Source organism: Emydura macquarii, unplaced genomic scaffold (assembly GCF_026122565.2).
Source record: "Emydura macquarii macquarii isolate MOO-44397 ecotype Brisbane River unplaced genomic scaffold, CSIRO-AGI_Emac_v2 contig_1253, whole genome shotgun sequence".
In the NCBI taxonomy this organism is placed as follows: domain Eukaryota; kingdom Metazoa; phylum Chordata; order Testudines; family Chelidae; genus Emydura; species Emydura macquarii.
In genome coordinates, this window is record NW_027131390.1 from 33439192 (window position 1) to 33467014 (window position 27823).

The following is a 27823-nucleotide window of genomic DNA, read 5'->3' on the forward strand; positions in this document are numbered from 1 at the left end:
TTTTTAAGCCACTCACAGCTCAGCTCAGCTCTGTCCTCGGACGTGACGTGCACTGGCATGCGCCTTGGGTAGATGTGCCACCAAGCGGTAGCCAATTCCCACAGTAGGCAGCCTGCATTGCCATGCATCAGAGTTCCCCTCCCCTCACCCCCCCTGGCATGTGACACTAATCAGTGAACACAGGCTGCCCCAATCCCAGCTGCCCCACAGTCCCCACAGCAGGCTTCCCAGGGCTGCAGCAAGGAAGTTATCTCATGTCCCCTTCTATAGGTTCCTGTGCAGTTATTTAAATCAAATTTACAGGAATCCGGCTGCCTACTGAGAACCCCAAGAGCCATCAGAACTGCCCAGGCCTGACAGCCACCCCTGGGCAAACAGGACTGGGGAAACAGAGGGGCTTGCAGCCTGCCTAGAGTCTCAACTCAGAGCAATTCCAGACCAAGCGTGGCATGTGCTCTAGAGTGAAGAACGGCCCCTGCTGCCAGTCCCCTCCCGTTTGAATTACTGCTCGTTAAGGATCATTGTGCCCGGCTCCCCTAATTTCTCCCAAAGCCCCAAAAATCTGCCGGCTTGGAGCCCACCATCCAGACCCACTACCTGGGGAGGACTGGGGAGATCTTCCTATAGGCCTGATCAATGCAGCTTCTAGAATCATCCTGAGACGCTCCCCTCTCCTCTCCCCTCCCCCACAGAAGCGAGAGCCACCTCTGTATCATTTCCGCCTCGGCCGGTCCAGTGAGGGATGAGGCATCATCGCTGGTTGGTGAATCACACTGGAGCCGTTGGTGAAGCGATGCAGAGTACTCACGGTCTGGAGAGCAGAGTGCTCACTTTAATACGTAGGTTTTTGTCACCTTTTTACATGAGACGATCTGTGAGCGAGAGAATCACGATCTGGGCCTTTCAAGCCTCTGGGCCCTGGTCTGCACTCGCCTTTCCTGGAAAATGCCCCACAGTCACCCCATCACTGGTGCAGCTCCACTGGTGATAGCAACTCTGGGAGTGCTAGTGTAATCAGGGCATCAACATCACTTACATTCTTACCGTTGCGTTTAGACCGTTCTGAGCAGGCATAGACCGCACTGCAGGACAACCTCTGTGCCTTGTCTACACCAGCACTCCCACTCTGGCTACCACCATTGGAGCTGCAGCACTGGAAGTCTAATGGCGGTAAATTTCTTTTTAAATAAATAAATAGATAGATAAAAGTCTAGTATAGAGCCAGCTAGCACGGGCAGATAATGCACACTGCAAGGGATTCACACAACAACATCCACACCACTTAAGCCACACATGAAAGATAACATGTGCCTGTAATTTAAGGGCTTATGTGGTACGTGGGTCCCTACACTGGGATGAATTTAATTCTAAGGGCTCAGGGCTTCATGGGTCCTTTCCATGGGCCCTCTGTATGAAGGCAAATTTCACTCCATCAGTCCAGCTCTGCTCAGGTTTAGCACAGATCAACACAGCTCTGACTGACTCATGGCGCCAGGTTTCCATATGCTCAGCCCCTACAGCTGGAGCAAGATTTTCAGAGGAGCATGTCTCCCTTAAATATGGGTCAGATTTGCCAAATCTATCACTTCCATTGAAGTTTCCATATGTTTCCTCTTCTTCCCACCCTCCTGTTTGTCTCTTTTATCCGCTCCCCATGTCCTGCCTGACAGCTACACTGGAGCAGAGGCTGTCTTCGTTATTTGGCTGTACAGTGCCTGGCACAGTTGGGACTTGTGACACTTATGGCCAGATTTTCAAGATCTTGGCACCAACGAGCATCCAATTTGCTGAGCTCTTTGAAAATCTGGCCCTCAGAGCCCTACGTTACAGGCTCAATCAGAGATGCTTTTCTTTCGGCATTACTCTCCTTAGCAGATTTCTAATGGAAATGAATAACCTGCAGAATGTTGTGTTAAAAATTAATCTTCTACAGTCTATCCTTATGGTAAAAGGTCAGTACAGTCATGCCGAACCTGACCCTAGTGCAAAGCGCCATGCCAAACCCTAACCACCACAGAAGTACTTAGTGTGGGATCCAAGGGGTGCAAATGATTTTGTGCACGACCTGCACAGTGGAGTGAATTCAGCCTCAAGATGATCTTTGTAACTAAAAACCCCCCAAGGGCTCAACCCTGCATTCCTTGCTCTCCCACAGCTCTCCGTGAAAGTACACGGGCGTTCTGAGTGTGCAAGGAATGCAGGATCTGCAGCCACGCACAGATTTTTTTCTATCACACGTTGCAGTGTAGATGGATTTTCTTCCTCTGGCCTGTAACAGGGCTGCCACTTGCTGTGCTCCCTCTGCAGCACTCTGCCTCTGTTTTCCCTCTTCAGGGCCCCTCATGAGCTCTATATAGTCTCTCTTAGGAGTAGAACCACCCTCCACTTGAGGCTGGTTTCATGACCGCAATCAATCCCACGTAATCCTTAAGGTCTCAAAAATAAATTTCCCACATTGCAACCCAAGAGTTCACATTTCTCTCTGGCTCTTCCGCCGTGGAGCTCTTCTCCTGCCAGCATCTGTTTTTCACAAGGTCACCACTCCTAGCTGTTTCTAACTGAAGGTCAGCTTTCTGCCTCTAGTTTCCTTCTGCTACGGGCATCTTTCCTGTTCCAAGGGAGGTGATTATCTATATACTACCCTTCAGAGAGCAGCTCTCGATTGGTTGGAAGAGAGGAAAGCCCTATCCCACCTTACACTACAGTGCTCCTGACCTGAGGCCCTTAAAAGGACAGTGTCCTGAGCTTTTTCCCCATGTAATTACTAGTTCCCTGACACTACTTCCTATCTTCTGGGCAATCCTCTGGGCCTTTGTTCATTCCATCTTCTTGGAACAGGTCTTCTAGCTCCCACTACTGTTAAAGGGCAAGCATAGACTGTTACACGGTCCAAGTGTTAAATCTCAGAATCTGGCAGTTTTTAAGGGATAAACCTCTAGGAGCCTTCACTATTGTACCACAGTCCGATTGCTGTAACCTTCATCATTGCTTTAAAGCTAAAGACAGCACATATGAATCTGTTTTTAAATGATTATTTCCACCATCAGCCACTCCACTTCCTCACCTATTTATAAGAGACACTGGGTAATTATTTTTCTGCAGGATATTTGGGTTTGTTTAATCTCTTTCACCAAAACGCCAAGATCATGTGTTTTAGCTGAAGTTGATTACGGATCCAGTTAATGGAAAAAGACCAATATAACACCCACTTATGGGTGAAATTCATCCCAGTGCAAAAGACCTGCACAAGGATAATCAATTAAGGGCTGAGAAAGCTCCCAAACCACTTCCCTAAGTCTTCCAAAGAGACCTCCTGCAAACACCTTGAAAGGTAAGACATGCTTTCCCTGATATTCCTATGGCAGAAAGCCAGGGGAAGAAACATTTTAAAGGCCTTCTTTACAAACAATGAAGAAGGGAATGGGGGACACACTCTTTTTCCCTTTCTTTGCCGTTCACATTTAAGCCTTTAACATGGGTTGTAAGTGGAATTTAAATGGAAGAAAGGGGCTTATGTGGTCCTGATGCGCTAGGGTGAATTTCACCCGAGATGAACCTATGAGCTAATAGCTGAACCTATTATAGATCTGAGATTAAAACATTTCAAAATATGGTCGTTATTTTAAAGTTGGGCATTTGCCCTTGGCTATTACAGTATCCATTTTAGCACCAGTTGAAATTCTAGAGGGTTCAGACCATGTGAACAGCTCTGTCTGCTTTGGTTTCTGCCAGGCCAACAACCCAAGCCAATCACAAGTAAACCCTTTTAGCCATATTTAACCAAACATTTATTTTCAATTTTATTCAATAATTGCCTTTAATACTAAAATGCATTAGATGCTCGAAGCAGAGGGGGGAAAAAATCACATAAGTGGAAAACAAAGTTCTCATCAGATGAGAGAAACATGGAAGGTACACCATTTTGAAACAGAATTGTAATAATTTAATAAAGCTGCTTTATCAATTTCATAAAATAGACAGAATGGTGATTTTTTTTCCAGTTTTTTTTTGTTTACAATGATTCCATCACTGTGAAAATGTACATAACATACATATCAGCATATACAACAATTTATTCTTCATATAATCAGCAGAGACACCATGATGAAACGTACTGTACTTAAGTCCTACTGAAATCCCGCGTGCTCTGGCGGGCAAACAGTTATGGTGTCATCAGACTACAGGAGCTTGTAGCTGTAAGACTTAAGACCTTCTGCAACTAATACCTTAGCATTTCAATAGTGCAAGGAGGTATTTGTTGCTGAAAAGTAGCTTGCACTCGGTCAGGTCTTGTCACTTAAGATTATATCCCAGCTCATATCAGCTGAACATTAACTGATGCCAGTAAAGAATCCATTTCACCAAGGCGTGCAACAGAGAGTTAGCTGGGTTCTTCTGCTAAGGTTAAATGCACCTCGTAAGTTGGATAAAAGATTATCTGTAGCGGCAAAAGCAGCTGTAGCAACAAGATCATCCATTTCCCCAATGACAGACAGATGTATTTCTATCCATAATTAGGTTTTTTTTCCCTCCAAGAGTAATTTCAACATATTAATCAGACAGTGTTCTTCACAAAAGCAACTTGCTTCGTATTTGAAAAAAAGTAATTCACTTCTGCACAATGTGTGATCCACAGGCCATCTCCAGCTTCACAACAAAACAGGGTTAACCGCAACAACTTCATCAGGACAATGCATTAAGTGCTTATGGATTATTTTTTAAACCATCAATCCACCCTCCCGTAACCACCCTCCTCCCCCAGCGCCCATATTCCCCTTTCTATATCTCAGCATAAAAACAAAACCAGTGCTGTAAGACTTCAATGTAAGGAAAAGAAAATTCCACTTGTGAAAGTATTTTCTAAAGCTATTCTATCAAGTAGGTAAATATTACACTTTGAGTAGAGCATGTCATGAATTTACTCATAAATTGTATCTTAGGGGTCTGACTTCCGGAGGTGTTAGACGCACAAATACAGTATTGGTTTCATTTTGCGTTGTGGATGATTGGCAAATCTGGAAACCAGGCTCTTGTTAAACGTGGTATACAACACTACACAATTCTTATTTCCCTGTGTAAATAGGTAGGCAGAGCAAGTTTACCTGAAGGAAATATTTGGGGGGAAACCATCATGTTCAAACAATTTGCCTATGCCAAATTTGATAATTCTAAAAGAGAACTCCATTACACTTTGTCCGAAAAAGCCATCCTGAGTCATTCACATTTTGATGTGGTTAATTTAATTTAACTACTTTAAAAACTATAATACAGCTCAGCCAGAAGCTCTGCACTGATTTCAAACGAGAGAGGGAAAGCAACTGGGAATAGGAAATATATGGAAGAGGGGAGGGAACTCTGTGGGCGATGAACCTTTTCCAGTCCCTCTCCTGGTTTTTCTTCCCATGTGATAAACAATAAGGCGTGGAGGTGCCTTCTAGTCACTCAAGATCCCAAGCTTCAGCACAGACCAGGATGGGAAAATCTTCTGTTTAAATGGTTTGCTTGGAAGCAGTAGGGCTTACTGATCTCCTAAAACTCATTTTTAATATAGAAATATTGTACATATTTTCTGGGCTGAGTATTTGTAGTGGCAAGGATGGGTAAATTAGAGAATTGTTTTATTTTTCTTTTCAGTTAGCATCTATTATCCTCAAATGCTAGGCTGGTAGTGGCAGGTCAATAGTCAGAGGCTCACATTCAGTAGAAATCAACCATTAGACTCTTCTGTCCATTTTATATTCACCAGTTAAGTTGACAGGGGACCATGACCTAGCTCTCTTATATCTTTGTATGGGGAGGAGGAGGATTGTGGGAGAGGAATGGGAAAGATCCAGTTTTCACAGATCTGCAACACAGTGTATTAGATGGAGGAGAATCCATGCTAATTGGCTATCCCCTCTGCTCCAGTGTCACCTGATGGATTGTTGCTCTCAGTTCTGTAGAAGATAATGTACAAGCCCTTCTGGGGAAATTATTTGGCTTGGGGAGTTAAGCCTCAATCCAACCCCCCACGGAAGCCAATGGGAGACTTTAATGGAGCTGGATCAAGATTATCTTAGGCAGGAGTCATGATGTTGGTCAGTGCAGGACTTCAGCCAGAGCTCAGCCTCAACACATCTCAGGCCCCAGAGTCAGCTTACAGTAAAGTAGGGCCATGCTTACATATGGAGTGCAGCTCTATGACCTGGATCCAAAAATGATATTCTTGACTAAATACATTTCCCACCTGTTGTAGACATGGAGGCGAGAGGGTGGGGAATGGAGACCTCTCCTATCCTAGTGAGAGATCATGCCTTTGGCTCGTCTCAGGAAAGCCTTTTGGGCTATTTCTCATCAGCTCCCTTTTGTGAAGTTACTTGAATGACTCATTTCAGGGAAATGACCTGCTATTAAAGCAGCACGACACCCACGAGTTTCAAGTCAGGAGAGGTTGGACCAAGCAGTCGGATGGGTTCAGTTTACACCATTTGCGACACATACATCCCCAGCCGGGTTTGTTTACGTTTAGGAGGCACGAAAATTCAAAATCTCAAGGTCACACCTGGATGAAAATGGAGAGTTTCACCAAACTTGGTACAGAACTAATGAGCTTCATGGATTTTGTGACAAAATCCCAGCAATAAAACTCAGGAGTTTTTGAAAAACCTGGGCCCTTTTTGTGGACTCTCCAGGAGACAACAAACGGTTCATATAAACGTCAATCCATTTTGTCAGCTAGCCTAAAGCAACCAGAGTCCTTGAGCACCCTAAGCAGAGGCCCCTGATGCCAAAAGCGTCATGATTGCTATCCAGATAAGCCTGAGAGTATGTGTTGGAGGGGTGGGAGAGCAGTACTGTAGACTGATGCTGAGTTACTGCTGCCCCGCACACAGGCACAAAATCGTTCTATAAACAATTTACTGCCAGTCAATGAGGATTAATTTCCACAGCTAACAAGGATACCCAGGAAGCTTCTGTGGCTCAATAAGTAGGTACATGAATTTTAAAGCCCTCAAAAATTAACAAATGCAGGTAACATCATAATGAACAGAAACACCCATCTTAATATTACAGGCAGCCCAGTAACTTAACCACCCCCAAACCAACCTGTTTCTTCTATTGCTCATGTAATTATAATACATCGGCTTGCAAAAAATATATATTTTAATGACAGCAGTACAGAACCCCAGATATGAAAAACTAGAATAAAAAGAACATACTATTTAAAAAATGAATCAAACTTCAAAATGAAGGGAAAAAAAGAAACATGAGTCAGTTTTAGATGGAGAGATGCAGTCACACCAACTCAGGGGATTCCATCTGCATGAGGTAGCAAACAACACCAATAAAGCTTTAGTAATTTCATTAGAAGTTCCTTTTGATAGATTATTTTCAAATTCCTGGACCCATAAGACATATTGGTAATGTACCAATTGGAGTAGTTAAAAACTCAACCATATTCATTTTATCCACCTTCTCTAAAGAAAAGAAATGACTGGAGCTTATTTGATTTCTAGGACGATAACAATTGGAGGCTGTTTTCCTGATGACATTTTTAATTTAAATAAATCAAAGTAACGAGAATGTTATCAAGATACATTAGTAGTAGGAAGACTGTTTCTCTAGAAACCATTATTTTCAGTTCATTGGCAGAGCAAATGTCAGCAAGATCTGTATTTTTTCCTCCCTCATAATGAACTTTTAAGCTCTAAGGAATATTCTCTTTTGGGTAGAAAAGTCTGTGAAATAAAGGGTTAATAATACCATGCCCCACCCTACCCCACCCAAACCCCATCTGAACAATTATGTAGTGCAGGAGAGCAGAGAATATATAATTCTGTGAAAATCTTTATGGACCCCTCCTTTCTACAAAATGGCTGTTCGAGTAGCTCAAATGGTCTTTTGTCTTTTTAAAATTAATTTTGTATGTGCACATTTGTAATCATATAAAATATGTACTTAGTTATGAGAAAAAATAATGACTCGCTTTTTTCTTCTCCATATGGAAGGCACATTAATTTGATTAGTAGTAGTGTGACATTTCACCTGTGTCCCCCTACACGTATATCTTCCATTGCTTATTCTATACCTATTTATGATGAAGAGATAAATAGAAATAACACCACTCTAAAATCCATCCCGTGATGAGATACATACACACTCACAAGTACTTAGTGTAATCATGATTGGGAAATTTTGAAACAGGAAATGTGTGTCTAACCAAGATGCTAATTTAGATCTGTTAAACAATTCCTTTGCTTTGAGATGATTAGAGACAGGGAATAAATATCTAAACCTGGGAGCTAATAACTTACAGAGAAGCTTTTCCATGCAGTGCCTTGAAATTAAAATGAAATATAAATGGATCTCAAAACGTTTAGCACACTGCATCTGACAACTGCAAATTAGACAGCAGAATATCCCCTGAATGACTTTCCACAACGATCTATCATAGCACTGTGAAAACAAGTAGAGGATGTGTGGGGTGCAGGGGGCGGAGGGCAGGAGAAACACTCCTTACATTGACTTTGAAATTAGCAGTTTCCCCAAGTTTTAAATATATTTGTGTGTTTTTTTTAAACTTGAAAGCCTTTTGCCATCACTAGACATACAGTAATTTGCAATATCAAATACGATAATAGCACAGATAAGCATGTGATAGCAAAAGGATTCGTAATGCAGGGGTGTCCGCAGCAAAATAGCAACATTTTAAATTACAAACAGCCTTGTGTTGGGCGAATATTAAAACTCATTGAATTGTTCTTTTAACAGTTGTACACAAGAAATGGTCATTAAATTGTACAGATTACAAAAATGTCAGGGTGATTATTAAAGATGGCTGGATAAGGAGTTTTCAATTCAATTCATTACAAAGAATGGCAATTTCTAATAGAGAGTTTTGAGATATAAAAATATATAAATTGAAAATACTCCATACATAATACTTCTTATAACTCAACTGGTCTCACCTTTACCCCCACTGTGTGACAAAAAGAAAAAAAAAACAAGCTAATTTGCTTCAACTGAACACCCCTGCTGCCTGTTGAAACAAGTGGGATTGTCACATTAATGATAGCTTCATTTATAAACAATACATTTAGGGAAAGCTCTTAAATACAGCAATTTGTGAACCATTGGTAAGCAATTAAAAAGAATATGCGCTTGTAGTAGTGTCGGTTCTCCTTTTTATAAGGTGTGGTTTAGAGTACTATGTCTTTTAGTCTCTTCACTCCTGATGAGTCTTTTTCTCTACATTCTTGCAGAAGTGGGTTAATTTCATGCATTATATTTTCACTGTCTGCCCCTCTAGGCTCTGCTTCCGTGGGCCGAGAAGGGCCACTGTTTACAAATTGCTCCAGATCATGATTTAGCGGGCAGTGCATTATGTTGTACGATACTGAAGGTTTGCTGGACAGCGGGCTCTTCAGATGGAGGGGTGATGTGATGGGGCTCACAGCTTCGCAGCCGTTCCCCGCCTCGCGGACTGCGCCATTTACCTTTGGGCTGCAGATGGGCAGATCCACTGTTCTTTTGCCTTTCAAGTTGACGATACGCTCGTCGGCGAGAGGTTCGCTCCCATCTTTACCAAACGTTGCAAAAGTCCTTTTTGTACTACAGTCTTCGTAAGGCTCCGTATCCACAGTGGTAGCTTCTATAGAGAGTGCCATGACGTTCCTTCCATGCTCGGGGGATTTTGCACGACTGGGGACAGAGTTCCGGGGCATCCAGCATCTGTCTGAGTGACCAAGGATCCGGCACTCTTCCCTACAATGAAATCCTTCACTCTGATCTGTGTGAAGAAAATACAGTGGCTTATGAAATTGAGGATTCTTTCTTACTGAAAGCTGACCCTGAAACCTTTACTCACACATGTGATGCATAGAAACCAGCACTAACATCCCATCACATACCATCGTGATGAGCATGGTTTAATACTCACACACACAAATGGACAATCTAAGTATTCATCACCACCAAAGGATGTGCTAAGACATTGATGCTGGCTTCCAGGGGATTACTCATGAAGTAACGGTTTGCAGGATCAGACCTTTTCTATTATGCCTACATAAATGTTAGTTTCTTTTGAACAGACATTTTTAAAGTGACATTTTAAAGGGGCATTTTATTGTACTTTTTTATTATGATGATTTTAACAGGCTGAAGTTCAACTTCCAACAGGTTGTGTGTCATTTGCTTTTTTCCTGCTGCTGCTACTGCTGCCAGAACTAAAACCTAAAGGGAAACAACTTATGATAGGAAATAAATTAAAATGGGTTTGTCTCATGTGTCAAGCTGCTTAGAGTCAGCAGTTTTGTTTTCAGTAACCAATGCTAAAAGGCACTCTGCTTTAAACTTTGTTCAGTGTGAAAAATCTCAGCATAAATTCTACATCTGGGATTGCGGTTTATTTCTATTTTTGTTGATTTTTTATATTTTGCTTAATTCCCTGTTGGCCTCCTACACAACTGCAGAGGCTTTGTAAATAACCAGCGCCACCTCCTTCCACTGAAGATTAAATTTGTCACTTCCAGCACTTGATCTCCATTCATATGGGAATAATAAAGATTCTCTCCCTGCCGTCTGCTCCAGAACCTAAGGCTGCAACTAGCAGCATTTCCATTGTTGATACACGGGATAGTATTTTGCAATTCTATAGCACCATTTATCCAGGGATCTCAAAGCGCTTTACAAATACTAAAGGCCATATTTTCCATCTCTGTTCAAAATCATATCAGGTAGGATTGTCAAAGGGGGATGTACACCAAAAAGCAGCAAGAGCCTCTGACCTGCAACACTGGCCAGATCCCACTATGCTGAGGTTTTGGTCAGTGGATCTGCACAGTTTGTGAACCTGCTGGCCATATCCATGGCACATGCAGAGTGTGGCGTTCCCCTACACAGCCACTTTGTGGCCAGTCTTCCCCGTGCCGAAAAAATTCAGTGGTTCTGCACCATTTTCAGAACTCCCGCACCCAAGCAAGGGTGCAATCTTTCCCCTAGTACATCACACTGTTCTCATGTGAACTCGGAAAATATAATCTCCCTTTTACAAATGGGCAAACTGAGGCTCACAGAGGTTAAATGACTTGTCTAAAGTGATAATGTGAATCTGTGGCAGAGCTGGGAATAGAACCCAGGAGTCTTAACTCTCACTGCCTTGTCCTAAGCACTAGACCATTTCATACAGATAACGTCCCTGGCTTTTATCAGTATATGCTTTTAACTCTTGTGTTTCCTTCATTTGATCAGAACTTGTAAATGAAGACAACCCAGTAAACCTTCGCAAAGCGCACACCTTTCATTTGAAAATATGTAGCATATTTTTATTGTAACGTATATACAAGTAAAGTAACAAACCAGCTTTGTGAAGGGTTCATGTTAATAATAATACAATAATGGGGTCAGTCCTTGCCAGTCTGATATACTGAACCCCACAAAGATGCAGACTCAGTTTTAGTTTGCTTCCTGTCCACTTGAAAACAGTTCATTTTGATGCTTTGTACTTCTGTGCATACAACCTCAGCTTTTCAGTTACATTTGTATTTCCACCACATTCTAGCACAAGGGTAGCTCATAAAAATTCTCAGCACATAACACAATGCACCAAAATATGAGCAGCTTAACACTTATAGAGAATCAGCTAGTAAAAAGCAAACCTAAAAAAGAGAAAAATCAATTCATTGAAAATCTATGTCTAAAATGTTAGCTATTTCTCTACATCACAGCAGTTACCCCATTGTACAAAAGGCAATGCTGACTGGCTGTGTAGGAGGTCTGGATTTCAGTAGCCTTCTCTACAGTGTTTTCAGAAAATGATGCACTCAGCTTTACATGCAGAACAACCTGCATTAGGAGCTGTCTAAATGCTCTTATACTTTGATTTTGTTATTTTCAGTTACTGCTCTGTCTGGAAGGTGAATGGTTCCCTCCTTTGTCTTGTTATGGACAAGTGGCTAGGTATTTGTTTTCAAAAAGTCATAGCCAGACTGCATGGCAGAGCTGATTGGAATCCATGAACACTGGAGGTTGGGAAGAGCTGGGGAGTGTTACATTTATGGACATTTTTTGATTTCTTTAAAGAAGAGAATTAGTGATTGTGAAAGATGCAGGACTGAGGTCCCTGTTTATTCACAGAATTGATACAGCACATGTAGCATCACAGCTAGCTTTGTCATGCTGTTCATATCCCCCACAACATGCCTCAACTTTGTGTTGGAGACCGTCTCAAAAAACAAGAAGATGGCTTCACCTCCGTGCCACATGATTTGCTGGACTTAGTAGAGAGATTGCCAGCCATGGCACCAGCTCTCGGAGCAGGTTTCAGACGTTCAGATGGCCACCAGGAACTGGACTGACACAAGCCAATTCACTGGGCAAAAGACGCTAAATGGCAGACAGTAACAGCTTTGGCTCTCTTCAGATGGGGTCTGAATTGGACTCTCAGATACTATGCTGATCAGCATGGCATGGATGACCAGTACTTAATCTGAACTAATATTTTATTCCATTATGGATTTCCTGGGCAGGTGTGCTAGAGGTAAGCACAGGGATTTCCTTTCCTCTTCCAGTGAACCTATGGAGGAGGCAAGCATAAGAGAATTTCTAGCGCTCCAGCAATGCTAAGCACTGATCCCACATCCCAGAAAGAGGCTGTTACGGTATGTGACCATAGCTCCAACCCTTCTGTGCACCAGCCTGCAACCACTATGAAGCAGGCTGAACCCCCAGAGGAGGAGCACCTGTAGAATAGGTGTTGCAACTGCCACTCACGCGCACACAGCCTCTCGCTCCCCTGGGGCATTCTGCATGCTCCTGCACCAGGCAGGCACAAAGCCTCTGCACAGTGCAGCATTTTTTTTAAACTATCGGAAATAAGAAGACAGGAAATTCTTTACAGCTCTAGGCCTGCCTGAGCCAATACAATTGTTACTGTCTGTACTAAAAAAATTCCTAACGTGAGCAGCAAAGCCCAGGTAATGATCACATCATGCAGTGCACACAATGCAGAAACAACAGGGAGACAGCTGGCAGCAGGGGACTTCCTGGAAGCTGGGCAGGAAGATTGTCTGGATCCCTGAATGAGCAAGGTGGGAGCAAGCTGACAGAGTGGATGGGGGGCTCACTGGTTCATGAAGCAGGCACCAACAGGAGGTAAAGGGAGGAGAGAACAAAGGAGTGCCTGGGAGCAATAAAGAGGCAATCGCTCTCCTTCCTGCAACAGGGCAGACAAAGAAGCTACAGCTCCGCTGCCTCCATCTTCTCTCTGCTCCACTACATTGGAAACCCCGAGTCATGGAGCAGGCACATGAAGTCATATAGTACCACGTGCATGTGACTGGATGCTGGTATTTCCTGAACCCAAATGCATTGGCCCAGGAAAAACTGAGAGGAATAAGCAAGCTAAAGCTGATCTGGCATCATGGAGTTCGGACCACAACCATGGGCTTTAAAAGTCTCAATTTAGGGGTCAGATTTTCCAAAAGCTCAACATGTTGGAAGCTGAGTGTGTTTGAAATTCAGGTCCGGAGAGCACCACAGCTGTAGCTAGGGAATCACTGAATGAGCAGCATCAGCTCAGCAAGTCAAGTACTGTAAAAAAGGCAATGATCCTGCATGGTCTTTCATGCAAGAAGTGTGAATGAGCAGGTTCTGAACCCCCTAATAAAAGGGCAGCACATGCACAAGGTAGGTTTTTCCCTAAATCTCCTTCTTCCTGGATTATATTCCAAAATTTAACGCAGAACAAAACATCATGGGACAGGAGTGTACTTAAAATAATTCAACATAATCCTTAACCCCTAACAGTTTCCGCCAGAACACTTCCCTTCGCTTCTCTCAACTGCCTCTACCTTTTATCTTGCTGAGTTGGAACTAATGAGATACACCTGGCCTGGCTGCCTGGACGACTCAACAAAAAGCTCTGCATCTCCACACAGGGGCCCACAGCCTTACAACCTCTCACACAAATGTGAGGAATTACTTCCGAATGGGCAGAAAGTGCTGCACGTGGAGCCTTCTGGAGCCATTACCCTACCTTATCAGGAAGGTGTGCAAGCGCAGTATATGATCTCCTGGAAAGATCCCCTTGCACTTTCCTGATCAGGGCTTTGGAACAAGCCAAGCAGAGTCAGCCCCCGAAGAATCCATCCCAGGTTTTACACAAGAGCAAGTGCCTCTGGGACATGATACTGGGGAGCATTTGGTCGGTTCTATACACACCTCCAGCCCAGATGGATGTTTGCAATGAAGCTGTTAGCATTTCACCTTAATACTGATTCTCACACTGTTAAAATAATGGCCTCAGTGATCGGAGACACTACAGCATTTCTGAAGCCTCATCAGAAGGGGAGGGGGCTACTGCTTTTAAGTCAGACAACAGGAAAAAAACCCAGTCACAGCTGAGCATAATCCCTAATATAGCAACATAAATAAATAACCAAGCCAACCAACCACCTCTAGAAAAAACATGCTTCTCAAAGAATAAAGTAAAGCCCATGTTAAGCTCCAAATTTCAAACCATTTCTGTTCCCGCCTCAGAGGACTAACACAAAGGCAACTAATAATGAACCCCAACCACACACGTGTCTGTATTGATTTTAAAGGCCTGAGCCATGCAATCTTCAGAGACAGGCTGGCGAGAAATGAAATTGCTTCAGAAAGGTCTGGTGGTAGAGAGAGACAAATTTATGTTTCATCTGCATAAAAATGATATAACCCATATTGTTAACGAGGGGAGGCGGGGAGTCATGGGAGCCAGAGAAAAAGTGTATAGACACTGGAAAACAGGAAGACCAGCACGGAGCCCTGAGGAACTCCATAATTCACAGGGAAGAGATTGGAACAGCATTGATCTAAAGCAACAAACTGGCACTGCAGGAATGAAATTGTGTCAGAACAGTGCCGGTTAGGCCCACAGCATGTACGAAGCATGACTACCTCACAACTGCAGCTCGTTTAGCACCTCAGTGATTTTTTACCGAACTCTATTGTAGAAATCCTTTACCAGCTTCATGTACAAGTCATGACAGAAAGGGTAAAAAATCCCTGTTGGTCAAAATTCAGACTGGGATTTTGGTCCCCGGAGAGGTAAAGATCACCATCAGTTACACAAATAGAGTACTCCTTGCCCTGAGCTTACACCTGAGGGGCTGATCCCCTTGATTCCTTATTGATTTCTGTGGACTTTCATTCAGGCTCTTAGACAAGGTGAGAAAGACAAGACATGGGAGGACCGATGTGAAAAGGTGATCTGAGAGAACAGGGTAGGGAGCATTCCTGGAAGCAGTGAGTGATCTGAAGAAGGAGAAAGAGAGGCAAAATGTTCCAAATAAATGATGAACCAAAGCCAAGCATGGGGGAAGAAGATGAAGAAAAGAGTGAAGAGGGAGGGTCTGGAGCAGTGACAAGAGCAGAGAGGCCAGAGAAGAACCAAGAGTAAAGATGTGCTCGGCAGAGGGGGACAAGTGTCTGTCAGGCTTTGAGGGTGAGGATCTTATTGATTGTGATGCTCTGGAAAGCAGCACATGGATGGAGAGGGGGGAAGTGAACAAGGCAGAGGAAGACGTGAGGGAATGGGGAGAGTGGCAATATTTTGATTGGCTGGAGGGGTCAATGGGAGGAAGTGAGGAGGCTGGAGAGGAGACAGTAACAATAGCCAAGTTGAGAGATGAGCAGGAATGGACAAGGGCTACAGCAGTAGGGACAGAAGGGCTGCCACGGCTGCAAAGCAGCAATGCCCTGGAGACTTCCTGATGTGTAATATACCAGTCCAATATATACAGAAGCCTCCTTGACTGGAGACGCAGGGAGCAGTTCCACTGAACTCTACAACACCAGGGGCTGGGGGAAAGGGAAGCTGCTGAAGCCTCAAAGCATTTAGGAAAATATCAGGGCTTGTTATCGTGCTAAGGCATTTTTACAGACTCATGAACTCATGACACAGTGATATACCGCATCTCCGCAGCATGACAGGATTCAAACAGTCTGCAATCAAATACCAAACCAGGGAGCATGTCCCACGTCCACCCTGCCCTGTCCACTCACCCCTTCCGGTCTTTTCTCTTTCCCTCCTTACTTTCACTCCATTTGGGGGGAATGTTGGGGGAGGTGAGAAAAAGCTTGTTCTGGCCCCAGTCCTGGGATGTGGCTGGGAGTCCTCAGTACAGCTCAAAAGTGGGGGGGACGGAGCAGAGATGGGGAAGGTGGTTTAACACCACCTTTATATTTTCTTGACCCCAGGGCAGTTCCTGGGTGTAAGTTAGAGCTAGTCGGGCATAAAGAAACCAGAGCCATGGCCCTTTCTCCCTGTCATATCACTGGAGCTAGCAGGGGAGTGGTGTAAGTGATACCACGATGGCTCTAGACCAACACAAGAATCACTCGCATTGGAGGAATTCTCCACTGGCCAGGCAAACCGGCACTAGGGCTGCTTTGTGCCAACCAAACAGTACAAGGCAGCTGTAGCGGGACAGAGGTTCAGGCCCAACCCTGTGACTACTTTACAGGACTCTACGCATGGCAGACCCCCCGGCACCTTGGAGGCTTTACAGGCCACCTGCTGCCTGGCAGAAGGGGTTGCTTCATAGATGTGAGTCACACAGCAAGGGACCAGTGAAGAAACAAACCCCAAAATGGCTTTTAAATGAAGCAGGTGCATGTGCACAGTTTTCTTTGGTGAGGTGGGAGGAGGGCTGAGCCCCAGATCATCTGTATTTGCAGTGCCTGTGGTAGTTAAATAAGTGTTAACTGAAGCTTGGGCACTGCGTGTACTTTTATTCGCCTATTCACCTGAGTTCACTCTAGCCCTGTACAACATGAAAATGGATTGAAAAGATGGCCCATTCAGCTCCCCAAGCAACTGCATTATCTTCAATTGGATCTCTAGTGCTGGCCAGAGGCAAAGTTAAAACGTACAGAGGTGCAAGTGCTAGGGGATTTAATATTTCTGATAAATGGAGGGCTGACATGTGCTGTTATACCATCTAAGATGCAATTTGGGCAATCACAATAGTCCCTGGAGTTTCCATTTTCAAACAGAAAATCAGTTCAATCCAAGTCAGAGGCGGTTTGGAGAGGCAAATAAGTAGAGCTCATTTTGTGCTATACATGGGGAGCAGGGGAAAGAAGCAGGGGAGCCACATGAAAATGGAAAATAAGAAAGAAAAGGTGAAAAGGACACTCCAAGACTGACGGGGCTGCAGCATTTGTATTTTGGCTTGTGTGATGGAGAAAAAGTATGTGACAAAATGCCGGTCTTCACTGAGGCACTTCATGCCATTTGGATTGTTGCAGGTGCCTACAGAGGGAAGGGAAGGGAATGCCTGGGTGAAGTACAGGTTGCAAATGATTCCTGATGGTTCAGAATCCAGCCAAGAATTGGAGCAGCCTGCTAATCTGCTATAGAGTGATGAGAGCAAAATGAAGCAAGTGGCATTGGGGGTAGTAGGAGGCTGGGGAAGCGAAGATGCCAATATCCTACCTAGCAGATATTTTGAATGATTATGGCTGCATACTGAAAGGGGAGAAGGGATACTGTGTGTTTGCACATGCATGTGTGAGAGACAGAGATCTGGAGAATGGGAATTCCAGAAACTCTCCAAACATTTTGCCACACAGGAAACATGCAGCTTCTTTGTGAGTTGAGCCCTAAATATCTGTCTAAAATATGAATTAAACAGAGTGGTGACTTTTTTCCACGCCCTTGATTGTGTTTTTGAGCCACATGAAGATGGTCTATAGGGACGTCTGTGCAAGGGAGCCACACAAGTGTTAATATTTATTAGTATACCTAATTTTCACTACCCATTACCATAAGTACCCTCATATGAAAGTATGGCATTATCTTGATGTTTCAGTGTTTTTTCGGCAACCGTATGGTTATACTGTAATCACGATGACACTGCTGCTGGGTACAGCAAACAGCACGATCATTAAAAAATTCATTTCAAAATCTTCCTGGAAGCTAATACATTTTACAGCAGTTTCAATCCTTTCTCATTGCAACAAAGAAAAGCTTAGTTCCAGACAAATTAAAAGTAAATTGATTGCCTTAGGGGAATCTATTCAAATATCACTTTTCCGTGTTAGAAATCTTTTCCTGAAACAAGAAGCAGAGAGTTGAGAAAAGCTAGAGAGCACACACGAGAGAAACTATCTGGGATGGTAAATCATTAAATCCCTGTTTGCAAAACTGGAGGGGGTGGGGGAATCAAACTTAAAGTAAAATGCAAATGTGTCACTGGGGTGCAGGCCTAACATTTGTGCTTGAATTTATGAATAATAAATATGAATAAATAGTAAACATGAAGGGATCAAACACTGCTGTTGATGTTTACTTGCGGTTAGCCATCTTTCATGGACAACTGCAGTCTTTTGCACTTTTCTTTATAATTACTTCTGGATTTTTTTTTCCATCTGACATCTTTATTTTCATTAAAACATATACAGTGCCTGTACTTTAATGGTAATACAAGGCAGTGCCCAGGCTCTCAGTGTAAGTACAGGAAATTTCCAATGCCCTCTACACCACCTGATTCTGCAGCAGGTTGGATTTTTCAGGAGAAAGGCTGTTTAGCGGCAGAAGGCCAGCTCCTGTCCCCAAATACAATCGTCTATATCAGGCAATTGCAGAAATCCGAGGGGAGGGTGGGTGAAGAGCTATCTTGGACCTTTTAAACACTCTGCTGTCCTCTTCTCCCTCCCACTTTAAGGTCACACATGAAAAAGGTACAAAAATACAAGCCCAACTTCTGCAAGGTGCAAACTATGGGCTCAGTCATACAAACACACAGGCTACCCACATTGTCCTGGTGTGGGGAGGGAGGAGCTGCCATCGAGCTGCTACTTCCAATCCTGCACAGGTGAGTGCATGGAGACTCTGATTCCCAATTTGGTTCCTGCACAGCTCCTGGGATGGTACACCTGTGTGCCACCCATTGTTTAGGGGAGAGTGTAATGTGGTGATCTAGTGCTGTGTGCGCAAAAAGTAGGGCACGTGCTAAAATATACCCATGCACCAGTACCAACTTCATTGAGATCCATCTGTCCCTCCCTTTCAAAGCACAAAATTCACCCCAAACGTTTTACTTCAAAATAAAGAAATAAGTGCTATGGTGCAGGAAACTCATTTGAAGTTAACTGAGGAGTTCCTCTTATTACCAAACAGAAAAACCAGACAGCGAACTCCGCTTCAAAAAATGCAGCATTTGCTTATCTGTGATGGCAGTTTTTCCCCTCTAGTAGGAATGCCCACGCTGGGGGATAATTCCCAGGACAGTTATGGGAACGGGTCCCGTACAATGCCAACCCTGCAGTGATGATACAGCCATGATGGTCCCTACTGCACAGAGAGTCCCAGACTCCCATAATATTTTTAAAAGAGCAATATCACAGCCCCATAACGATATATTATGCAACCCCATCCTCCTTTAACCCAGATTCAGGATCGCTAGTGTAAATCAATACAGCTCTACTGACTTCAAGGAGCTAAACTAACCTACGTCAACTGAGGCTCTGGACCTCAATCTATTTTTGCAGAAGGGTTGGGGCTGAGGGATTTGCTGTTATTGGTTAGTGAACAGTGATCCACTGTATTAAGCTCAAGATAAAATAATAAGCTCCAACAAATGCAAACAGTCCCCAGCCACAGATCATCATTTGCTTATAAATTAAGACTCTGCACCTCTCCCTTATCTACCCTAATGGCTTAATGTCAGGAAACAAGAGCCGAGAAATACTGTATTATATTTTTGACCTATGGGCTTTTACAGAGCCCTCTGCCTTTACTAATATGAAACCTCCAGCCCAGGCAGAAATGTAATCCTGCCACAGCTTCTTTTGTAAAATGTTTAGAGGATACTAATAGCTGAGGACAGTGACAAATGCTTTTTACTGCAATGAGGATTTTTTTTTTAAACTTCCCTGTTTGGGGTTTATATGAGTTGAAAAATTGTATGCTTTTAACCCCATGTTGCTCATTCCAATACAAGAAGGCAACAGTGTTTGGGCAAAGCAATCACTCACGAGGAATGATTTTAATGAAACAAGGGATCTGAATTAGGCTAATTTATTATTCAACTTTTCATAGGGACCAACATCTGCATGCAGCTTCTGTAAACAATTTTTGCAGTGTTCAACAGACTTGGTATAATGAGCCTGGCTGATATCAATCGGCATAGCTCCAATTTACACCACCTAGGGATCTGGCCCAATATCCTTGTTTTCCCCTGGTCTATGTTACCATTAATAATGTCCTTCTCTTCTGGTTAACTGTACTTGTACAGTGAATGAAGACTGACACACCCTGTTACATCTAAGAAAGCTTTTTAACTGTATATTAGCAGGATAAGAATAGATTTGGTGCTGGGGAAGGAACAACTTCTCTGCAGTAAATCCAGGTCTTTGACAATCTATGAAGCTTTCTGGAAACTGGGATGTTGTGGGTAGATCATCCAAAGGAATGCTGAATTTTGGACACACTTTGCAGTACAACCAAGCCAACCCTTTAAAATATTGACTAAGATTTAGTGTAGCATAGAATTAATGTTGTCTGCTTCCCCCCTTATTTGGGATTGGTAGATCAAATCATGCCTTAGTCATGAGGTGAAATTCACCAGCACAGTGCACTATTTAAACCCCAAGTAAGCCAGCCTACCCCCCTCCCCCTTTTTTTTAGGACTTTGCGCTGGCCTCCTGCACAAGGAAAATTTAATCCCTGAAAATAAGCTACCTACATGCAGAAGTTTTGGGGTATTTTATATGGGGCTCACCTCCATGATAACTAAGCCAACAGGGCTGCTTGCAAGAGTGCAATGAGGAGGATTTGGCCCTAAGAGAGAAATAAACTCAATAATCTGATAGATCTTTTCCATCTCTAACTATTATGATCCTATAATTCATCTGTGCAGCTCCCATTAATGATAATGAAAGTTACTATCCTGCATTCAGTAGGAGAAGAATACAACCCTTTGACTTCATTACTGAAATTCAAATTCATTAGCACTGGATATAGAGGGATTGTCCTAAATACACTCTTTGTTATATATTTTCATGTTAATGTAACCATTTGAGTATATTATACCCTGCAGAGCAGGAAACATTTCTAGCCTGTTTAAACACATTTCCCACAATTGGGAGCAAAACTTTGTCTCCCTTTATGCCTTTGACACCAGCTGTCTTCAGTTTAATGGGACTTTAGCAGATAAAGCAAATTAATCCAAAGGTGACTTTTCTATTCTATTGTCAAATCTTAAGCAGACAAATTCAAGTATTCCGTCTTCATATAACTCAATACAAACCCTGCATCCAAACAAACTACAGCAATGAATCAAATTACCACCGTAGCCCATGCAAAATTGTGTCGATCAGAAATCTGGTGCTTGACTATTCTAGTAAAAATCCAACAAAACAGAAATCATAGCTGGGAAAGATAAGAAGAGATTCCAAGTTGATTCTATCTGGCGAATAAAGAGAAAGATCCTCAGGATCTTTCATCCTAGCTTTATCTTATTCTTATCATAGCCAAAGTGAAACAGAACAATCCATCCTCATCCCTCTTTCTTGTGCAGCTGACTCAGAAGATGCTGTTACTGTTACTGGAATGAAAGTGCTGTTTAATTTCAGTTGAGAGGCAAAACCCAGGTCCTCGTGCCCAGATGTGGTCCCTAAAGATCCATGGCTCTTTTTACAGTGTATTGGCATCCAGGCCAAATTCCACTTTGGGTCATTACATTCTGCTGCCCTAACTGACTCAATGAATTTCAGTTATGTATACAATGTGCACTGTTAAATAGGTTTCGTGCCCTACCTCAGAGGTGACAGCATTTAAGTGGCGGTGTTAATGTTCTTGTATCTATACAGTTTGTAAGATGCTTCACGTTCCTTTAGGATAGAAGCTGCTATAAAAATGTAAGGTCCAAGTTTCTATAATCTCATTGTAAACATTATGAACACAAATTTAAAAACACTTTATGCTTTCAAAGAGAAATAGAAAAAGCAGGAACAGACTGCTTCAAAAGCAGGGAGGGAGTCTCAGGCACATTTGCTACTGTGCCTACCCCCCAGATCCTTGGACAAAACAAAAGGGGACCCCCAGGGCATCTGGCCCACCTAGTGTCCTCCATTCTGGAGGTGGAGCTTGAGTTTCAGGAGATGAGACAGCCTCTAGCACCAGTCAGAGATGCAGCATGGTAACTTTGCAGCCCCGGGGTCCTTCCAGCCAGCCTTTGACTTCAGCAAAGAAAGACTCATTTATGTGAAAGGAAGGGGATAGCTATTTTGGAGTGACACAAGAACACTTGAAGTGATTCTGGGGTTTGCCATGTGGAGTGAAGTTAGGTGGTTGGATGATCGTGGAGCTTGTAGGGGACTGAACTGGGCTGGCTGTCCCCAGCTCGGCAAGACAGTACCTTTCTGTGGTGGGGACCCTTGAGGCTCCATTTTAATAAAATGCAAATTACGTCTGTAGCCCTTATAAGTGCAAATGTAACGTTCAGCATGTGAATTGGATATACACTGATGCCGCAGCGTCTTAGTCTACAGATGCCCTGGATCAATAGTTCCGAGAGATGTGAACTGCCCCTCTTCATCTTAATGGAGAATTACCCCAGAAGAATAATGCTGATAACTAGAATATCTATATTGTGCACTCTTGATGAAAGCATGTAAGCAACCTACTGTAAATAGCAATTATCTCAGATGCCATGAGTGGGTGGAGCTTAAATTGTGAGTGAAGTTTAGGATAGTATTTCCATATTTCTGACCCCAGTACAATCCTTGTGATCTGCTGAGAATGAAGCCAGCCCTGAAGGAGGAAGGACTGAACTTGAAGGCAGCAGGGAAGCGTTCCTATAATCAGACCATCACCCTGGAATTAACAAGCTATGTGCATCTTCCCACCTAAGCCACTGGCTTTTCGTCTGTAAGCTCTTTGCAGCAGGGACTGTGTACACACAGCACCTAGCCCAAAGTGGCCCTGAACCTGACTGGGGCCTTTTGGTGGTACCACAATAGAAACAAATTACTTCTACCCAAGATGAAGCACAGCTTTGCATGCTTAGCATAAAATAACCACCATTCCTCACATTTTTCAACTGCACTATTATCCAAATAATCCAAAAAGAGTATTCAATAGAATATCCAACTGCCTGCCTGCCGGAAACTCCCAGCCTTTATCTAACACTGGTCCTCTGTTGTCCTTCATGTAAATATTGTTGGGACGTCGGCCAAAGCCTAGGGAAGTGAGCTTCATCCTAGTGGATGGGAATCTCTAGTGTCAGATACTGTCAGCCTGACTAATGAGACCTACAGCTTGCCAAAACCTACAGCCTGGCTGTCTCTTCCAGCCATTGAATATGCTTAGAAACCTAGTGGCACCGGCCCAACAGTCTACAGATCCCAATCAGCTATCAATAGCTTAAGTGTAAGTGATTGTGTATGAAGTAGGAGCCAAATGTGTTTCCTTTTTCAGTTTTAGGACCTCCAAACCCGTTAGTGCACCAGTAATGCTTGCATGGAATTAATCATATACATACCCACGAGGCAAAACATTACAAGAAGCTCTTTGTACTTGTTAGAAACACACAGCTCTGAACTGCAGAGATAGCTGGCAGGGTTCCCAGCACAATGGGGCATTTCCCACTATTGAGTGGTATTGGGGGAATCCTCTGTTACTGGAATTGTTGGTCCCTGCTTTTCTCTGCCACTGCATGAGCCCCACAGTACTCCAGACAAAGTGACCGTCTGGTTTTGTGCTATTCCTTTCCTATTCTTTTGCTTTTCTGCCTAATACACTCTCTATTTTTCATGCCTTCTCTATCTGAAGGGGAATATTGAGTGTAAACACACTGGCCCAGAGTCTCAGCTGCATCAGTAAGTCCTAGATGCAGTTGAAGGGAGGTGACACAAATGAATCTGCAGCTTCCTGATCATGGGGCAAGTTCTACAAAAGCTGTCCTAAATGGTGCCAGCTTCCAACAGGCCTCGGGGTCCATTCTGGCAGTGGGAATCAGCAGAGACACTCTGGCATGCCCTCTTTCCTCAGCCACAACTTTTACTCTGGAGGCTATAAAGGGAGTATGCAAGCTCTAGGTCTCCCAGGGATTCCCCATGCCAGTGAAAATCCTCAGCTGGCTGCTTAGGATGGTTTTATGGCCTGTTTGGGGACATCTACGCAGCAAAAAATTTAAAAAAAACCCACCACAGCAGCAAGTTTCAGGGCCCGTGTCTACAGACTCAGGCTACGATAATGAAATAGCCCTGTAGACATTCTGGCTGAGGCTGTAGCTCCGGCTCTGAAGCCCAGGGAGGGGATCTCAGACTTGCCGCCATAGGTTGGTTTGAGTTTTTTTTCAGTGCAAATATACTCTTTGTGTCTCCAGAGTGGTGCAAAGTACACTGAAAGGGCTAGGAACCTGGTCCATTAAATTCAGCAAATGATTAGTTCTAGCAATTGAGTTTATCCTCGTAAATTAATGGCATGCCATCATATCATATAAACATACTTTAAAGCCAGTAAGTCATCATAGGTCAAACCTGAGACCTTATTACAAATCCAGGGGAAATTACTTTACCGCTGAGATATGTTTCAGCTCAGCTCCCAATAGCCCAGGTGTAGTCCCCGTCTGACTGGTCAGACATTCAGAACGGCTAAATTAACTAACTAATCGGTTTTACACTGGAAACCAGAGGGCTATGGGGAAAACGACTGAACAAAAGGAATGAAAAGCAATCATTTCTTCATAATTTGTGTAAATATTCTGAGGAAAACACTTGGCTCCATGGTGGCTTTGTAGTTCTCCAATATACAGACAAAGCGAAAGTTTCCCACAAGGAACCTATCATTCAAAAACTATCTAATATCATTCTGATGTCAGAAATGCACCGCACGACAGGACTGAGATCAGATCAAGAGTTCTGCTACTTTTTAAAAATCAGTGAAGAAGAAAACAATATTTATGCTGACCTTTGATCCCAACAGCAATAAGGGGATATTGCAGATTTGAGTCTTCCTGGTCATCACACTATATGTCTTGCTTATTTCTCTGACTATATCCTCAGCTGGTGTCAACTGGCAGAGGCCTACTGAAGAACAATTGACAGCAGTTGAAAGTCTGGCCCTCAGTGTTGAATTTTTCCTTTTTCCTCCTTTCCTGGACTCTCAGATCTCCTTTACCAGAACAAAAACTAACCAATCACCAAGCCTCCTCTCAACTACTGATGTCCAGAAACGTCTGTAATGGATGTCAACTGCGGGACAGAGTCAGACCAACCTAAGTAAGTGGAGAAGCCTGTCTGGAATCTAGATTTCTGCCGGTTCCCCCCATGCATAATTCCAATTCTCCTCTCTTAGCAACAGATTCTGCTCACACGTATACAAACACACACACACACTGGAATCTTTAACTCTACTAGCAGCAGAATTTTCACTAACACCAAAATATGGGTTCCTCACTGCTGGCTAGCCCTCTTCTTATTGTGCTCCAGCTTTTAGGACCAGCACACAGGCTCTTGCCTGCTCAGTCAGTACAGCACTGCTTGTGATTTGCCACACCAGTACCATCCTTCAATTTCAAAAGCAATGGGAAAAGCAGAGAGTAGATGCTAATGACCTCCAGCATGCAGGATTAAAGTGTGTTATGGGCAGCAAGATGATCTTCTCACTCAACATCTCTCCTCTCCGTGTGACTTCAAATTATTTCTGATTAGGTTATCCAGACAGCACCAAGCCAGCTAAGGGAAAACAAGATGGAGTTTATTTGGCTTTGTATGTCTTCCACAGAGCATCTTCCACAGAAACATCAGCTAAATTTCAAGTACAGCATCGTTATTCCTGGTGAAGGTGTAAGAGGCAGACAGAACCTAGCTCAATTTCCAGATCCCAAGCAATATGCAACACTGACAGCTAGAAAAATATCTTTTGCACTGAGCAAGTTTGATCTGGAATCACTGAAAGTTAAGAAACATGGAACCCCACAAAGTTATTTAGACTAAGTTGCCTTTCTGACCATACTTTAACCATTACCGGAGACTGAAGACCACCCAGCCAGAGTCCTGAAGTAAGTCCTAAACACCGCTAGTTACTTAAGCTGGCCTCCATGGTATCCAAATTGCAGCACTGCTCTAAAGGAATGAAACAGCACTGAAGTAAACTGGTGTAATTTGGGACTTTCAGATACATTTGATTAGAGGAGGAGAGTAAGCTACCTTATATTCAAACTCAACACAGCCCCTTAACCCACACTCCCCATGCAGGAAAGCCTCCCAGTGAATCAATAGGCATTTGAATGCCATCTACCACACTCTGGGAGAGGCAGGAATACAACCCTCTCTGAGAAGGAGTTTCCTTTTACTGCTGACGAATATTTTAAGTTTGCATATTTTCCTCGGCATGTGATGCCAGTCTGATTTTCCCTTTGTGTTCAGTGATAGGGCTGCAATTTCCAAGGCAGCAAACATGGTCCTGTAGAAATTTTGCTTGAGAATCTCTGCAGGGAACCTACTTCATACCTCCTCCCTGTCTGTGGTGCACAGATGTAAGGCTGTCTCTGCCACTGTGCACTCTCTTCATTTCAAAAACACTTACACATGCAGCATACATTAGAATTAAAAAACCATTAAACCTTGGAAAGGAAAAATTTTGACAGGATGTGTAATATACTAAGTATAATTAATTAAAGTGGATGAGGCACTGGGGGATGAGAGAATAGAGGATGGAGACTGTTCTTGGAATCAGGATGGTAATGCACTAATGTTTTGTGTGTCATTTAGTAAGAAATGCACTAGGAATGCAAGAGACCTGAGTGAATGATTGAGGCTTTGAGTGATTGTGGAGAATGGTAGCAGCCAGTTGGGCACCTAAAATACAAAGGAAGAGGGTGATAAAAGGAAACATAGGCAACTAAATGAATAAAAAATGATAATGAAGGCTGAAGTGGCAAATAAAGAGCAGACTGGAAGCAGTAATATTTTTTTAATCCAAATACAGAAAGGCACAAAGGCAACCAGGACCTGGAGATGGAAGCTGAAAAGTTACGACAAATGAGGTTAATAATATCACAGAAGGACTAAATGCATACAGCACCTTCTTATCCTTAGCCTCGGCAGTCACAAAAGTAGCAACATTACAGAGACAGAGATTTCCCATGTTTGGAAGAGCAAAGTTTTAACAGGCTTAACAACTGCATCAGCACAGATAATTAAGCAATTAGAACTGTTGAAAGTTGACAAAGCACCAGGCCCAGATGAATTACACCCCAGAATTTTGAAGACCGGAGCATGGCAAATAGGAAAGCCTTTGGCAACACTGTCTGATAGCTCCCTGCACCCAGGAGTAGTAACAACAGACTAGACAGTTGCTCATTTACTTGCCATTTTGAAAGAAGCATAAAAAGGGAAGTTCCAGTAAATTAGAGACCTTTAAAAATGCCCTCCTTGGTTGGGGGTGTGGGGATTGGAAACACTAATTATGGACAAGATTGCTAAACATTCAGGCATGTACAATTCAGCGAAAGACAGCTATTGTGGGTTCGGAAAGGAAGAGCAGATTTTAATGGGGGAGTACATTCCTGAGCGGTCTGGGACATAGTTATTTGAAAAACTGCTCATCTCTGAGAGTCCCACCATGGTGATTAACATTGTCTGAGCTACATTTTTCCTTCACAAGCTAGTCTATCTTACACAATATCCTGAAAAATCAACCATTTTATTTATAGATGGATGGCATTTAAGCCCAGAAGATCAATATGATCACCTAGCGTAGCCTGCAGCATAACACAGGCCATTGAACCTTACCCAATAATTCCTGAAGACAGCCCAATAATTTATGGTGGAACTAAGAATATTTTTT

The 27823-nt window shown here is 43.2% G+C and overlaps 1 protein-coding gene across 2 annotated transcripts in view; it reads right to left on the reverse strand.

The window, feature by feature from the left end:
- Positions 1-3920: 3920 nt before the first annotated feature.
- The window catches only part of PCDH19 (protocadherin 19), a 102084-nt gene continuing 78181 nt past the window's right edge, over positions 3921-27823 (reverse strand). For both annotated transcript variants that reach the window (XM_067548392.1, XM_067548391.1), the window contains exon 5: positions 3921-9769. In XM_067548392.1, the coding sequence (XP_067404493.1) occupies positions 9180-9769 (590 nt within the window). In that variant the 3' untranslated portion in view covers positions 3921-9179. The remainder of the gene's footprint in view (positions 9770-27823) is intronic.